This window comes from Diospyros lotus, chromosome 1 (assembly GCF_014633365.1).
Source record: "Diospyros lotus cultivar Yz01 chromosome 1, ASM1463336v1, whole genome shotgun sequence".
NCBI classification, from domain to species: Eukaryota; Viridiplantae; Streptophyta; class Magnoliopsida; order Ericales; family Ebenaceae; genus Diospyros; species Diospyros lotus.
Window position 1 is genome coordinate 22,471,452 of NC_068338.1, and position 17,866 is coordinate 22,489,317.

The 17,866-nt window shown below is 38.6% G+C and overlaps 3 protein-coding genes across 4 annotated transcripts in view; 1 reads left to right on the top strand and 2 right to left on the bottom strand.

The window, feature by feature from the left end:
- LOC127799374 (protein CLT3, chloroplastic-like) overlaps positions 1–17,866 on the top strand; it is a 92,437-nt gene that overhangs the window by 41,116 nt on the left and 33,455 nt on the right.
- Positions 1–17,866, bottom strand: part of LOC127799332 (pentatricopeptide repeat-containing protein At1g62350-like) — an 89,334-nt gene that overhangs the window by 4,246 nt on the left and 67,222 nt on the right. The window lies entirely within an intron of this gene.
- On the bottom strand, positions 874–16,150 carry LOC127799319 (pentatricopeptide repeat-containing protein At4g28010-like). Its single transcript, XM_052333246.1, has 2 exons — positions 15,704–16,150; positions 874–3,479 (listed from the first exon to the last, which is right to left on the bottom strand). Exon 2 carries the CDS (start codon positions 3,372–3,374, stop codon positions 1,203–1,205), a length of 2,172 nt encoding a protein of 723 aa, XP_052189206.1. The 5' UTR covers positions 3,375–3,479; positions 15,704–16,150; the 3' UTR covers positions 874–1,202.

Sequence of the window (17,866 nt, forward strand, 5' to 3'; positions counted from 1 at the left end):
AGCATCTCCGCATAAGATTTCTGCCCGCTTGCAGCATTCCAAGACTGTCATTGCCAGCAAGGCAGATAGATAGACCGAGGAGTTAACTAAGAATTTATCCCTACTCCACTCTGAATTTTGTGTTTTATGAGCTACTCATATTTTAATTTTTTAAATCTTATGCATTTTTTTATATTTAAAATAACATTCATGTATTAATATATAAATAAATTATTTTCAGTCCAGATTGTATTTATCTTTTTGCAAATCGAATTATGAAATATTTTAATTTACACTATTTTTCATCAGCATAATACTCTTTTTCATTAGTTCCAACGTAGCATATATATCGAGTTAGAAGAAGAATAGTAATTTGTTAAATAATTTAAAATTTTATTAATTATTTAAAAAATTATAACATTTTTTAAAATTCTTCTCTTTGGTGCTACACGGTCGAGGAATTTTTTTTTATAATTTATGTTTTTTTTTCTATTTTTATATTATTTGCCTAATATTTAGAAATGTTGTCAAAAACAAAAAAATAATATTTTTTTTGTAAAACAACAGAACTAGGCAGAAGCAGTAATTTTCAACTTCAGCGGGGCAATAAAATAGATTATTAATGAAACAAATTAACTTTCTTAAATATTTAAATTTACAATTACTAAACTTTATATATATATTGAATATATATTCTAAAAAATATTTATATATATATTAACGTGTGTATGTACGTTGACTGAGAGTGCTGGAGGGTCGATTAGACCAATTCAGTATCCTTAGACAGAGGCCCTCACAAAATATAAAAAAAAAAAAAATGTAACAAAATAAATAAAGAGACTAAATAAACTAACAGTGGCATGTTTCAACAAATGACCATCAAAAGAACTCAAATTCATTTAGCGGGTGGTCCCGTCATGTAGAATTAAGATAATTAAAGAGCTAAGTATATGTACCCGACCTTGCCTTGCAGAGTTAAAGTTTTAGATGATGTTGCTGATCAAAATTAAAAGGAAAATCTTACTTGCATTGTACAATACAGTGCCATGTATAATCCGAAAAAGAAAAATTACAAAATGCATCCTGACCTGTCAACATTAATACAATGATGGAGAAAAAAAAAAAAGAGTCAAGAATATAAAGAAGGAAAACTGTATATTGTGGCTATTCCTGTTAGGACCACCAGCAAGCAAGCAAGCATTATAAAATAGATGCAAAAATAATCAGGTAGGGCTTAGCTGTTGGTTAGGATGAATTTTTGGAGTTTCGTGTGATGCTTTATCCTTCTCTGAAGTTTGCTGAGGAAAACTTGACAAAAGCTTTACAACATCGGGATCTTTGAGATCTTCAGAGGTAAGACACGTCAAGATGGTTGAAGTTATTACTGGGTCGAGAACACCACCCAGAGCAGCCATTTTATGAAGCAGGCGGATGATTTCTTCCTTTTCTCCCCATGAATAAAAACCCTTAAGAAGAGAATCAAATACGTAGGCATCTGGTTTAAAGCCATGAGCAATCATTTTCTCCAGAACACTCTTAGCATCATCCAACTGGCCAGCCCTACAAAACCTATTTATTAATATGGAAAAGGTCACAGCATCAGGGGCCAAACCCCTTTGAAGCATGTCTTCAAGTACTCCTTTGGCAGATTGAATATCCCCTGCTTTCAGAGTTGCGTCAATTATTATATTAAATGACACAACATCAGGTTCATAGTCCAAACTCCTCATCTCATCAAACAACCCTCTTGCCTGCACCAAACTGCCTTCTTTGCACAAAGTTGCTATCAGTTGATTGTAGCTAAACAAGGTAGGGTAAAGCCCAGCAGCTCTCATTTTTATAAGAATCCCTTTTGCTATATTACCCATATGCAATTTACAGAATCCATTTATCATAACACTATACATGAATGAATCTGGAGTTAGCCCTGACTGGAGCACCTGTTTCCAAAACCCCATAGCTTTCTCAACATTCCCTTCCTTTAGACAACCCTGAATCAGCGAAGTATAAGCTACATTGTCACAGATGTTCCCATCCACAACCATCTTATGGTGAATCTCCAAAGCTTCATCAAGACGACCTTCTTTGCAGAGCCCCTGGATCAGCACACTAAGTGTGTATACATCTGGTTTAACATAGTTATTGTCTTTCAACATCATATCAAAAAGAATGATTGCCTCATTAACCTTCCCATTTTTGCAAAGTCCTGTGGCTAAAGTGTTGTAAGTAACCACATCAGGCTTCTTCCCCCTCTCAATCATCATTTCAAATATTTTAGAAGCATCGCTTGCCAAATCTTCCTTGCACAATCCATTTATTAGAACATTGTACGTTACAACACTCGGCTCTTCACCCTTCTCTAGCATCAAATCAAATAACTTGACAGCTTTGCTGGCTCTCCCATCCTTACAAATAGCACCAATTAAACTTGTGTAAGTGACAGTATCAGGCCGGACCCCTCGTTCCGTCATAGAGTTCAATATTGTTGTTGCTTCCTCCCATTGACCTATCCCACACAGACCATCTAACAAGCAACTATATGTGATCACATTTGGGGAAATTCCTTGTCCCAACATTTCATTAAAGAGTTCCTTGCCCCTAATAACATCCCCTCTATGGCAGAAACCACTTATAAGTGTCCCATAGGCAACAACATCAGCAACCAATCCATTCATCCTCATCTCCTTGAACAATCTCATAGCTTCGTCCATTCTACCCTCCTTGCATAGTCCATCCATCAAAATGGTGTACGTAGTCAAATTGGGGCTACAATTTGTTACCTCCATCTCATCTCTCAATTTCAGAGCTCCTTCCATGTTTTTTGCTTTGCAAAGTCCCCTTATAAGTGTATTAAAGCTAACAGTATCAAATGAGATCCAACCTCTACCCAGTTGACGAAAAAGCTCCATTGCCTCAACAACCTTGCCATTTCGACACAAACCCTTCAATACAATATTCACATTGTATACAGTAACACTAAAACCACGCTTGACCATCAGACTCAATACCCCAAAAGCAAATTCAACTTGACGTGTATTCACAAAGCAGTCAATCAGAGCACTCAGAGTTAGAAAACTAGTGGAAATGCCAACACGGCTCATCGAATTGTACACTTGGAGAGTCAAATTGTGGTTCTCTGACTTGGCCAGGGCTTGAACAAGGAAATTGCATGTGGGATGCGAAGGAACGAGATTCAAATCAATGAGTTGGCTGAAAAGCGAAACCGCATCATCGAATTGGGGATTAGGTTTTTCACATAAGGACCTTATCCAGAATTCTGCTTCCTGTAGATAGTCGGTGACACTGGAACTGGCTGGTAGTTTTGGGGAGAAAAGTTTGATGAGCTCACAATGGTGCAAGTGGAGGCGACGATTCAAGAGTGGTTTCGTAATCATTTCAAGTGTGGATCCAGTCCCTTGTGCATAAATAGAGCGAGAAGGGCAATTGAGAAGGCTGAGTTACTACTTGTGGAGAAGAGAAGCCGAAGAAGAAATGGTTTCCTGAAACGATGAAATCATTATTGGTCATCTAATAGTGTAAAGAAAAACAAAAATTTCACATAATATGGTTGCACAATCATTCCATTGACCAAGGAAAAATTGAATCCTAACCCCTTTAGAGGAGAACACAAAAACATCCAAAATAAATCTATCCTAAAAGCATTATGGACCATATCTGTACGAGTAGACAAAAACAACAAACCTAAAATAACATGAGAAACCTAAGTTGAAACACCTTGGGGATAATTGGAGATGAACGAATGAACTGCTTTCTCAATTTGTATTGAACTTAGATGAGATATTTATACATGGGCAGGCCTCAGTTTTCTCCTATAATACAAGAATACAAAATACAAATTTAAATAGGATACAACAGATAAGATAGGACATACGATAAGATTTAAACTTAAGTAATAGTCCTATCCTATCTTTACGGAGCTACTTTATCTCAAACTTCTTATCCCTTATTTATCATCTCAACTTACTTTAATTTTAAATCTTTCAAATCTCTTCTTCTCATCCTATCTCCTTCGGTACAATAGCAAATATTTTCGTATCTCCTTTCTTCAACACTCCCCCTCAAACTAGTGAATAGATGTCTCTCAGTCCCAGCTTGTCTCTAATCAATTCAAACCCTTGTTTAGCCATTGCTTTAGTAAGAATATCAACTTCTTGTGAACCAATAGGAATATAGGTAAGATTAATCCCTCCATCTTCAATTTCCTGTTTAACAAAGTGGCGATCAATCCTCACGTGCTTCATCCGTTTATATTGTACCGGATTATTCACAATGTTTATTACTGATTTGCTGTCACTATATAGTCTGGTAGGAGTAGTTATTGGCGTCTTTAAGTCTTCCATTAGTTTTTCAAGCCAAATTATTTCACACACCCTTTGATGTGTTTGCTAGTGGGTGAATGCATAAATAGACTCACTACACTCACAGCATGTGCTATATTCGATCGTGTAAGGGATAAATAGATCAATTTGCCCACTAACTGTTGGTATCTTTCTCTGTCTATTGGACTCTCCATTCCATCCACTTTATCCTTCCAATTTTGTTCCAATGGTATGCTAGTTGGCTTACAACCAAGTTCCCCATAGTTATGTGGAGGCGTGCACAACGGGACTTGGGGTCAAGACTTCGACAAGTATAGAAGGTGGCGTCGGATGGTTGCGTAGGAGACGACATAATAAATTGGAGGAATTGACACTAAAAGTTTAAATTGATAGATAACGCGTTAACTTTATCTTTTAAATTATGATTTCTACATTTAACATTAATCAACAAACTCAACCATTTAAATATATACTCATTATGATTTATTTAAATACACAGAGATGAATCCATAATAGCTTTAAAAATCACAAAGACACCAATCAAATATTAATCAATTTTACTTGCAAACCTTGAGTAAATTTGGCAATATGAATAATCATCTAAACCATACTAACAATGTCTTGAATTCATTAAAATTTGTTATCATAATGTTATAATTTTTAAATAACGAGCATCTCCAATGCATAAAGCTCCTTGCTTTGCAAGACTTGAGAGAGGGTTGTATGTATGCAACCTTTCATTTGCTTTTTAGTCGAAAGTTGGTTTCTACAACTCAAACTCATGGCCTTCCAATCAAAAAGAGCAACCTTACCATTGTGACCAAAGTTCACCTCATTATAAATTTTCAAGTAATTTTGATATTCATAAAAGTAGGCGAACAAGCCAAAGTCAATCTCCCAATCAATAAAGGCTCTATCATCATTACAACCCTTTCTCTTATCAATTACATGAATTTTAGTACTCTAATCATCTTCATCCACAGTTACTCTTCTGTAAGGTAGTTAGCCTCCATTACTATAAATTTTAATTTTTTTGTTTAATAATTGTTTAGTATACAAAATAATAATAATAATAATAACTCTGGTATTCTTTTCATGTTTTTCACGGCTTTACTTGAAATATTGGATTTTCTAAACATCATAATAGCTTTGTAAGTCCATTGTTCAATAATTCATAGAAGTAGTTGCTTATGATATCTCTATAGCACTTATTTTTAATTAACGATGTCGACCCCACCCAACTAGTCTAGCAATCTGTTCCACAAGTTTGATCAAGAAAACAAACAAGAATAAAGTCAACTAGGCCCAAAGCACGCAAACAATTCAAAGTAAAAAGGGATACTTGGTATTGCAAAAAAAATATTTATTGATGAAGGAAACCATATTACAAGGCTAAATAAGCTTTCTACCAAATAGGTAACTTGATAGAAAATATGGCAAAAAGATTAGTTAGGTACACTGGAACTCTATTCAAACAAGAACAACATACCAAGACTTTATCCCACCATGCGGGGGAAAGGAATTAATAATAGCACTATTATTTTATTTTTGCCACTGGATTCTATAACTCATAGTGAGTTTCATGAGTGTTTCGCAAATAATGAGTTTGTACACTGGCCAAGTGTTTCCAAAGAGTTCCTAGATCTAAATAATTTTTAAAAAGTAATATCATGAGTTTGGACAAATATTAGATGTTTTGGAGTGTTCCAGAAGTGGTAGCATCCAAAACAGCACCTCTAGCGATATTCATAAATTATACAGAAACCTAGCATCAAGTTTGTTGACCATTGCAGCTCTATTAATGTCATCATGGCTATTTGAATAGCATAGAGAATATTTGAGTGTTATATGATAGATACAAAGGATATAAATGCATGGCATTCTAACATCTCTACTCATGGCAGTGATAATATTAGGGGCTTGGCTGAATCTCTCCTTGAGTCATTGGAAAGGTGGAGGAAAAAGTTGAAAAACTAACAAAGTAGAAATTTAGGCAAAAGCAACATTAGTTGTGAGCTTCCAATGCGCACCTTTAAAGCCCTCATGAACCAGATATTTGAACCCTACCTACGCCAGTTCATTTTGGTCTTCTTCTATGATATCCTAGTTTACAATCCCAATTTATCCAAACACCTAGAGCACTTAAAGACAACTCTATAAGTCCTCAGATTCAATAAGTTGTTCATCAAGAAGTCCAAATGTGTTTGTGCACAAACCCAGGTGGAATACCTTGGCCATGTTATATCAAGAGCAGGGGTGAGCACAAACCCCCAGAAGGTGGCAGAAATGATTACTTGGCCAAGGCCGATGAATGTGAAGGCTCTAAGGGGAGTCATGGGCCTTACAGGCTATTATCGAAGGTTTGTTAAGAACTACAGTATCATCAGCAAGCCCTTAACCGAATTGCTGAAGAATGAGGGATTCCTTTGGGGTGAAGAGGCTGAAGCAACCTTTGAAAGGCCAAAGAGGGCCATGAGTGATGTTACCACATTGGGCCTCCTGGATTTCAACCAGCCTTTTATACTAGAGACCGATGCTAGCAATTATGAGGTGGGGGCAGTGTTGGCGCAAGGGGGCAGATCTCTAGCCTTCATTAGTCAAGTCTTAGCCCCTAAACAGTTGGGCCTCAGCATGTACGAGAAAGAACTACTGGCCATCCTAATAGCAATAGAGAGGTGGAGGCATTACCTAGGAGAGTAAAGTCATTATCAGAACAGATCACGAAAGCTTAAAGTTTCTACTATAGCAGAAACTCCATACACACCTCCAGAGAAAAGGTATGTCCAAACTAATGGGCCTTGACTATGTTATCTAATACAGGAAGGGACATGAGAGCAACGCAGCAGATGCCCTCTCCTGATGCATGGAAGAAGGAGCCTCAGGTGCAATGACCTCCATTACACCTGAGTGGTATCTGGAAGTGGCATCTAGTGATGGGAAGGGAGAATGGACCAAAGAGCTTATAGAGCATTTGACCTTAGATCCAACTAGTAGGTCGGGCTATTCACTAAGGAATGGGATGCTAAGGCACAAGGAGAGATTAGTGATTGAAAATGATGAGCCACTAAGGAGGAAGGTAATGACAGCCCTTCATGACTCCTCGGTTGGGGGCCACTAAGGGGTCCAAAATAATTATAGCAGAATCCATCAACTGTTTTATTGGCCTGGACTAAAGAAGGTAGTGCAAGAGTATGTGAAGGGTTGTGACATTTGTAGCCAGTGTAAACATGAGAACATTCACCCCCCAGGACTGATACAATCATTGCCTCTCCCGGAACAAGCATGGTCAAGCATAAGCACAGACTTTGTGGAAGGATTGCCCGAGTCAGAGGGCAAAGATTGCATATTGGTAGCCGTGGACAGACTTACGAAATACGCCCATTTTATGAGCCTAACATGTCCCTTTACCGCCCAAGAGGTAGCAACTAGCAAGGGTGTTTCTGGACCAAGTGGGAAAACATGGGTTGCCTCAAGTCATTGTATATGACCGAGACAAAGTCTTTAGAAGCCTACTTTGTAAGGAGCTAATGAAGTTGTTGGGAACACAACTCCATATGTCTTATGCCTACCACCTCGAAACAGATAGGCAGACAGAATGAATCAACCAATATCTAGAAACTTACCTCAAGTGTATGTGCTTAGTGCATTCAACAGGATGGCACAAATGGCTGCCCTTAGCATAATGGTGGTACAACACCAACCACCATACCACCCTAAAAATGACCCCTTTTGAGGCACTATTTGGGTATAAGCCACCCCTGTTACCCATCAATGAGAGTCCTACCTAATCTAGTGGCCACGGTTAACGACTACTTGGCTCAGAGGCAGCAGGTAGTGCAGACTTTAAAGGAGGAGTTGGCAAGTGCCCAAAATAGGATGAAACAATACGCAGATAAGAAGAGGAGTGAATGGTCTTTCTCAGTTGGGGACAAAGTGTATTTGAAGCTGAGGCAAGCTCAATTGAAGACCCTCTCTTCCAAGGCAGTGACTAAGCTCAATCTCAAGTTCTATGGCCCTCATGAAGTGTTGGCTTGGGTGGGTAAAGTAGTGTATAGACTACAGTTACCTGAAGGCTCCTGCATCCACCCCGTGTTTCACGTGTCCCTTCTCAAGCCATCTCCAGGCTATAACCCGGTGAGTGCTACCCTACCCCCAGCAACCCAGAGGTCCAACAGGTGGCTGAACCTATAGCTATTGTGGGCAAGAGAGTTATCCACAAACAGAAGCTACCCATCACCCAAGTGCTCGTGCACTGGTCTACTCTCCACCCGAAAAATAATACAAGGGATTACTTGACAGACTTACTCCAACAATTCCCGAAGGCGGTGGGACTACTCTGAACCTTCTTGAGGATAAGAAGAATTTCAAGGGGAGGGGAATTGTCATGTGACAAGGGTAATCATGTAATAGCATAATAAAAGAAGAGCATTATTGTAATAAAAGATTATGGTGGTTACGGGTAGAAGGCTATAAAAGAACGACAGTTAGAAGGTTGTATTTCAAATATTGGCACCAATCCTCTAAGGATTGGTATATAAGCTAGCAGCCGCGACATTAGTGGGCATGCTTGAATACAATTAAATTCTCATTTCCCTCTCTTCTATTGTTCTCTCTCTCTCTCTCTCTCTCTCTCTCTCTCTCTCTTTCTCTCTCTCTATTGTTCCTTTCCCCTCTCTCTATTCATCAATCCCCGCGCAATTCCTCTCTGAATTGCGAGAGAATCCCTTTGTCAGAATCGAGATCCGGCACGCGCATACACGGTGGGGAGTTTGGTGGAAAAGGAAGAACAATGAGAAGACGAACGGAAAGGAAAAGGAAGAACCATTGAGCCAACGATAGCCATATGTTCCAACTCTTTGGCTTGGCAAAGCACATGCACCTCAAATAAGCCTCTAGGCATTGGTTAACCCTCTTTCTCTGTCCATCCATCTCAAGGTGGTATGCCGTAGACATGTGTAATCCAACCCCTACGCTCTTGAACAACTCCTGCCAGAAGTAGCTAGTGAAAACCTTGTCTCGGTCTAAAACAATGGACTTTGGGATGCCATGCATCTAGGCCACTAAGTCTAGAAATAACCAAGCTACCTCTTGTATTGTGTAGGGAAGAGTTATCGAGGAAATGCCCAAACTTGATCAATATGTCAACCACCACCAAGATCACATCCCTACCCTCTAACTTTGGAAGTGTTTCAATGAAATCTATAGAAATACCTTCCCATGCTTGTTCAGGTACAACGAGTGGTTGTAGTAGGCCCAGGTGTGCCACCTGTTCATGCTTACAACATTGGCAGGTGGTGCAAGTTAGGACAAAATCAACCACATCCTTTTTGAGGGTTAGCCAAAAGAATAACTGCCTCGCCCGATAGTAGATCACCCTGACTCTTGAATGGCCCCCTAAGGGTGAATTATGCAGTGTATGCAGTATTCTTGCCTCCAATTCCTTGTCATCTCCCACCACAAGTCTTCCCTTGAATTTGATTAGTCCATTGGAGAGGAAGTACCCTTAGTTTCATGATGGTCGAATGGCCAACTGGGCGTGCATGTCCCTTAGCCACTCTGACTTTCCATAGCTGTCAGTCAAGTCCTTCACCCAATCTGGTACTATGGTAGTGATAGCCTAATAGGCCCCTTTTTCTTCTCTCCTTGAAAGAGCATCTGCCACCACATTTTCTTTCCCTTTTCGATACTAAATGGTGTAGTCAAGGCCTAGTAGCTTAGAGACCCCCTTCCTTTGTAACTAAATGTGCAACCTTTGTAGAAGTAGAAACTTTAGGCTTTCATGGTCAGTCTTGATAATAAATTGATTGTCCTCCAGGTAATGTCTCCATTTATCTATGGCTATTATCACCGCAAGTAATTCCTTATCATACACACTCATCCACAAGTATTTAGTGGCCAGGGCCTAGTTGATGTAGGCTAATAGCCTCCCTTCTTGTACCAATACTACTGCCACCCCACTATCACAAGCATTTGTTTCAAGGTTTAGAAAAATCTGGTAGGGGTAGGACTGGGGGCTTGTGTCAAGCTCTCTTTAGGGTTAAGAAGGTTGCTTTGGCTTGGGGGGTTCCATTTGAAGCTGCTTTCTTGAGTAGTTCTGTTAGGGGTTTACTTAGTATGCCATAATGCTGTATGAACCTTTAGTAATATCCTGTCAACCCCAAAAATCCTCTCAACTCCTTGATGGTCTCGAGCTTGGCCAATCCAACATAGTTGATATTTTATTCAGATTTGTGCTAACTCCCTTCCCAGATATCACATGCCCTAAGTACTCCACCTCCCCCCTTGCAAAGGTACACTTAGATAGCTTGACATACAACTGATTCGCTTTAAAAGATATCAAAGGTGGTTTTTAGGTGAGAGAGGAGTCCGGGCTATAGATCACGATATCATCAAAAAAACTAGTATGAATTACCTTAGGTAGGGAGCAAATAGGTTGTTCGTCAATGCCTGGAAAGTAGATGGGGTATTGGTCAACCCAAAGGGCATGACCTTGAATTCATATAGGCCCTATTGAGTCTAGAAAGCTATCTTTGGGATGCCAGCAGGGTTCATTTTGATTTGATGATACCCTGCCTTGAGGTCTAATTTGGAAAAGATAATGGCTCCAGGCAGCTCATCCAATAAGTCTTTGATCATAGGAATGGGAAATTTGTTTGTAATAATGATGGAATTGAGTTGGCGGTAGTCTACACAGAAACACCATGTGCCATCTTTTTTCTTTAACAAGGAGGATCGGTAAAGCAAATGGACTTTGGTTGATTGAGGAATTGAGCATACATTTGACTTGTTTCTCAATTTATGTTTTTTTTGCAAAGGGGGGTAGCAGTAGGATTTGATGTTTACTGGTTCAAAATTGGGTTTGAAATGAATAGAATGGTTATAGGCTTGGTTAAGGGGTAAGGTAGAAGGTTCAACAAATAGATCCTTAAATTTCAACAGTAGTAATTGTAGAGCTTTGGAGTGTGGTACTTGAGCAAGAAAAGGATCGGAAGTAGGGCTCTCTTGATGGTGTTCCAACTCTGTGTGCTCAACCGCCTCCATTTCCATGGCCTGAATTGAAAACATCTGAGATATCTGTTCCCCTTTCTTAGACATCAATTTCTACAACTTCTTGCCAATAATCATCTTACATTCCCCGACCTCCAAGCTACCTGCCAAAGTCAGCTTTCTTCCCTCAATATCCACTACCACTTCCAATTTGTAGAAGTCGAAGGTTAGAGGACTAACTGTCCTCATCCAATCCACCCCCAAAACGATATCACAACCTCCCATTAGGTCAGTCACAAACTATTGCCCATGCATCATCCATTTAAAGTTGGCACATTTAAAATGGTTGTACATTTTGCTCCCATTAGCCACTGTTACTGATAGGGGGTAGTGGCTGTCATCTTGCACTTCAACTCAGTGGCAGTGGCTTCATTTAAGAAGTTGTGGGTGTTGCCATTGTCTATCAGTACCAAGAGCTTCTTCTTACCCACTTGTCCCTGTACTTTAATGATCTTCCCTATAGGCCCCCTTAAGAGCATGAAAAGAGATCTCTCCTCCCTCATCTCCCAGTTCTTCCTCTAAAGTGTTTTCTTCCTCTTCTTCTCCTTTCTCCTCATCTGTCCCTTCCATGTTCAAAATTTGTCATTTGCATAGGTGGCCCTGGCTATATCATTCCCCACACTTATAGCACAACCCCAATTGTCTCCTCTGTTCCATGGTAGTATTTTTTATTGTGATAGAATTTGGATTCGCCTTAGGCAAAACCTGGGTTGACCCCAGCCACAACCACCTAGTGGCTTCCCCCTCTAAGTTGGTTCATAGTAAGCCCTGTCCTTAGCAATAGCTTGTGCCTCTTAAAGATGGCTTCCAGAGTTAGTTCTTGCCTTCTCTGCCACCTATCTCACCGTAGCAGGCATCATCATCTTGACCATGGATCTCAATTTATCTTTGAGGCCACTAATAAAAATTAATACAAAGTATTGCTCCGTGAGGGATGGTTGAGAACTCCACATTATGGCCCTTAGCTCCTCAAACTTCTCATGATATTCAATCACCATTCACTCTTGCTTCAATTTGCTGAATTCCTCGATTACATTGGCAATATTCTTTTCTCCAAAGCGTTTACACAGTTCCTCTGCAAAGTCAATCCACCTGGTGTCAACACCCCTAGATCTGGCCCATCCTTGGTACCAAGAGTCAGCCGCATCATTCAGATAGGTTGTTGCCAAATGAATCCGTTGATTTTCAGCTACATTCTAGTATTAAAAAAATCGTACACACTAACGGATCCACCACCTCGACTTTTATCCGTCAAACAAAGGTATCTCCAACCTCAACATGGGTGTATGGTTGGAAAAGGGAGGGGTTTGTTCCCTTACCTGATCCCTTGACTCCATGTTTGGTATTTCCTCAACCTCCATAACTCCTTGAGGTCATAGAAGAATGCCTTGACTAGCCAAGCCCAATTCAGAGACCGATCGGGGAGGAAATTCTGATGGTAACCGGAATTGGGGAAGGGATGACAACATATTGAACATGCTATTGATCCTCTGGTTGTATTGTTCCATCATCTCCCGATGTCTTTCCAATTCCCGTTGCATACTCACTTTGTAACTACCAAGTCCTCCTGCATGTTCTCTCCGATCGCAGCCACATCTTCGTTGCTTTGAGTGACCATCTCTTGCATATGATTCATGCCAAACTCCAATGCTTCCATTCTAGATTCAAATTGCTTCAACCTTGTCCCTTCCACCATGGTTTGCCGCACTGTACTGCCTCCTAATCAGAGAGATATGATTTCCCCAATCACTGATTGCAATCGCACCAAGATCCGATTGACTCTTCGATCTGCACCGAATCAATTCCCTTGTCAAGAATTGTCAACTCTGATACCAAAATGTCAAGCCTCGAATCTAAGCCTAGGCCAATTCCGGAATTATAGAACAGGCAAAGAATTTGGAGGGAGAATTTGAAAGGAGGGGGGAGAATTCGAGAGAGAGAGAAAGGGAAAAGAAGTTGGAGGGAAAGAATTAGTATTCTCATTCATGATTCTCATCCTCTTGCACATGGCCTTTTATAGGCTATTCCCCTTGGTTGAAATATCATAACTGAATAGGTACAACAGCTAAAGCTATAACTGCCTAGTACAATAGGCTTATTCACCACAACAATTACAATAATGCTAACCTTACAATTACAATAGTACCCTTAGGGTCGTGACAATGTGTAATTCTAGCAAGGACACAAAGATATCCAAGTAGACATGTAAGTATAAACATCATACATAGACCAAGTAGACATGAAGTGCTTATCAAGTAGGACCCATGGTTTGAAACTACCTCTCATGGTGTAGACTTCATATAAATTAATTTTATATTTCCAAATCTCAAGTTTACCCTCTAAATCTCCACTTCCACCAACTTAAATTAACCAACATTCTTTTCGCAAAAGCCTATTTGCAAACAAGGATAAGGCTGCCTACAAAAATGACCCTCCCCCCACCCGCCTACAAGAAACCTGGGAGCCCTATGCAATAAAGACACCCTTTTTCACAAAAGTGAGAATCAGTTCCAAGAACTTAAGGTAAAGTAATATATACTATCTCATGAGAAAGAACAACTTCTTGGGTTGTATGCTCTAATGAATGATACATTCGAAAATAACAAGCTTCATAAAGTGCTTGTACATCTTGAAGTGTCCAGCAGCTTATAATAACACTCTTTCTTCAAAAGCTCATCTTCAAGAATACATTTCAAGTGAAAGATCATTCCAATGTTATTCCCAGTCAGTTACAAGATTCTTTATCCTAAAACATGTGTATATATGTACATATTTATATATATATATATGCATATATCTTCTTGACTAACCAATTTTTTGCCACTTCCTACCATACCACATATAAGGCTCCACAACCCACTAACCAAGTTTTTCTCATTAGAGAGAAGCCACCAACCAATATCTTCCTCCATTTTTAACCATTATTTCCTACTTTTCCTCATTTTTCTGCCACCTTTTCTCTTATAGTAACATTATTTTGCATATGGAATGGCATTGTAGAAGCCTTTTTCTAGTGATTGTTTATATGCCATCTTCCTAACCTTTGACATCTTTTTTAATACAATTTTGACTCACTTTTACAAGCTATGACAAAATACTAGCTGAGTTGATGAGCCTAAAGATGCTAAAAACAAATAATTCATCAAAAAAGAAAATTGTTGCCCACTACCAGCATCCTCAAATATTCAAAATCTTTACGGCAACATAACTTTCCTGTCATCTCCTGCTTGTCCCTCTGTCTACATAGCTCTACTTTTATGGCTTAGAGAAATTTATCAAAAGAAAATGTCCTCTCACTAACCTAAAGTTTTGGGAATATATGTATTCTACTAACAAAATAAAACATGAATTTTTCTTTTTTTTTCTGTTTTCCTTTCTAATGAAATATTTTATCACAACAAGAGACGAGAATAAATCTATCAATTCAAGTATTTTAACACAATCTTTTCAACAAAAGGAAAATTCAAAAGGGCACAAAACATAACAAAAGAAAAAAAAAATGAAATTCTGAAGTTCAAAGCACCTCTAATCATTCTAAGTGCATGAAGGTATAATGTTATCTATTTTGCATGATTAATTATTGATCAGAGCTTACCCATCCCTAATCTAGATTTTGCATTTTGTTAAGCTTTATCATTAGCTGTTTTTTACAATGATTTGGAGTTGCAGCCTTTGTCTCAATTCCTTGGTATATGGATGCGAGCTAGCTCCTTAGTACGGTCCTCTCGAATAAGGGCACGTAGAGTGCAGTTATTTCAGCAACATTCACGTCTTCTATCAGATTAACTAAAATCTAGTAATTTGTTCAAATCAGAGATGGACATGTTTCTTTTTTCTTTTCTTTTCTTTTTTTCTGTGCACAGACATTGTGTGTGTAGTCCACACATAGGATCTACAAGAAGAATCATCTAATTTTTAAACACAATTCAGACAACAGCCAAACACGTGGGCGATGTATGAACGCGTGCCAAAATGAGGCGTCTTAACCGACTAAAAACGACAAGACGAGAAGATCTCGAGATAGAAGGCCCTAATGCTTCAACGGAACACGGAATAATTACGTGAAAGCAGACAACAGAAAGCCGCATTCTCCTATCTAGCACCCAAATGAGGAATCGACCTCGTAGCCACGCTCACGGGGCATTCCAATTGGACAACGACATCACGCGTAAAAAGAGACAAGCTCCAATTCTGAACTCCCCGATTTTCAATCAATTGAGCTCAGCATCACTACAATCACTCCATCGAGTCAAAAGACCCAACATTTTCATCTTTTCATCCCTCTTCTCCTCACCCAAACGGAAAGCCAGTATCCAGTAAAAGCAAACGGAACATACCGTATTAGAAGCCCCGACTCTGGGGCGCTCGAGCGCCGCCAACGAAGCCGACATTGCGAGACACTAACATCAACCGCGAGACCGCGCCATTGCGACCGCAATCAAACCAAAGACGAGTCCTCCGAGCCAGGCGTCGCGGCAACTCGGATCCGTGGCGGCGAACTAGCCGAGATCTGGCTGCTGGAGCGGGAAGAGAAGAGCTAGGGTTTCGATAAAGGACAGATGGAGACGAAGAAGCAAAAAAGAGATCACACTCCCTGTCTCTCTGTCTCTGGTTTGGCTGTATCTTTGGCCTGGATGGGGGGTAATTTGGGGGAGTAGATTAGGTAGAGAGAGAGCAAGAGTGGTTGTCGTAATACTATGGCAACCTATTTGTTTTCTTCTCTCTCTCTCTCTTTCTTTACTCCTTTGCTTTTCACCTACTTCTGCTGGTTTTTCTATTCTCTCTCCCTCTATCTGTGTCTGTGAAATGGGTCCGGGTCAACCCGTTCAACCCTTCTTCCTTCCCTGGTAAGCCTCCAGTCCATCCGTGATCTGCCCGCTCAATTACTACTTAAATTCTTAATAAATTTGGTTCCGGTCAAAATATCGAATAATATTGAAAATGTAATTACTTCATAATACAAACTAATAGAGATTTTTGTTATCTTTTGTGTCTTCGTTTAGAGTCTTTTTTATATGTATTCTTAATATTTTATTTAAGCAATGTTTAGTAATAGCAATATTTTTTTTTTTCATGTTTCTATGATTTGATTTTTGTTAGGATACTTAAATTATTAAGAAATATAATTTTTAGTCGCTCGCATAAAATTTTATTATATTTTATTTTTTAACAATTTATTTTCGCTTCTTTAGTCTTTCAATTAATTAAGAATTAATGACTAAATTAACAATAACACGTAAAACGATGTCAAATAAATTTTTTTAAACTAAATATATAAAAGATCCATAAATTATTAAAAAATAATCTTTTATCCCACAATTAAATATTTAACTAATTCTCTCGTTCAACCATTTATTTCATTCTCTTTAGTCTTTCAGTTAACTGAGAGTTGGCGATTGAATTAACAATAATAAATAATACAAAACTTCTATTATAACACGAGTTTAGTTTTGATGAAATTGTCAAAATTATAACACGAGTTAATTGAAGGAATAAAATGAACAAAAATAAATAATTTAATGAATGAATATGTCAAAATTTTCGTTGAAGGGTCATGGGCCATATTTTTTAATGGTCTAGAGTCTTCGTTTGTATTCAACCTGAAAAAATTAATCTGACGTGTAATAAAATTTTCTTCCCGTGTGTCACTGTTAGCTCGACTGTTAACTTTTAATTAATCGAAAGCTTAAAAAGAATGAAAACAAATAATTGAATAATGAAATATAGTAAAATTTTAGTTAACGAACTAAATGTCACATTTATTAATAGTGCATAACCCTTTCCTTATGTATTAAGTCATTTTTGTTTAGAAAATTCTATTATGGTTACACATGTATAAATTTAAAAGAGTGATGAGTAACAATGTGTTGGGGTGTTGCTCTTTGGGCCCCTAGGTTCCGTGTTCGAACCTTAACCAGAAGATAATTCAGCAAGCAATGAGCAATCCTGAAAAATAAAAAATACTTACGGCCCTCACGTTTGTGGTTGTACTAGGGGTCGAAACCGGCCTACTAAATTCCCTGATTTATCTCTCTTGCTGAAATCATGGGACCGAATAATGGAGGCGCTCGTGATGATACGTTAACCAAAAAACAAAAAGTGTGATATATTTAAATGGAGTCATGCTAGATGTATATCCATTTTGTACATCTTGGGCTACACACAGGGGTATTATGATAAAAATACCCCTCGCCTTCATGCGCCTCATGAGGGACATTTTTGTCATTGATATACCTTTGTGTAATCTAAAGTGTACACAAAGGTATACCAATAATATTATTCATTTAAATGTACACATCCAATTTGTTCAGTACCAATAGTATACCATACCAATGACCATAGCATCTTGTCTTTTACATCATCAAGTACACACGATATCATTAAAATAGCACAACATTACTATTACAAAGTAGCAATGAACATTTTTCTCATTAGAAATGGTGAGTTGCCAGTTAAATTTTTTCTTCTTTAGATAAATCAACTCTTCTAGACACGAGATC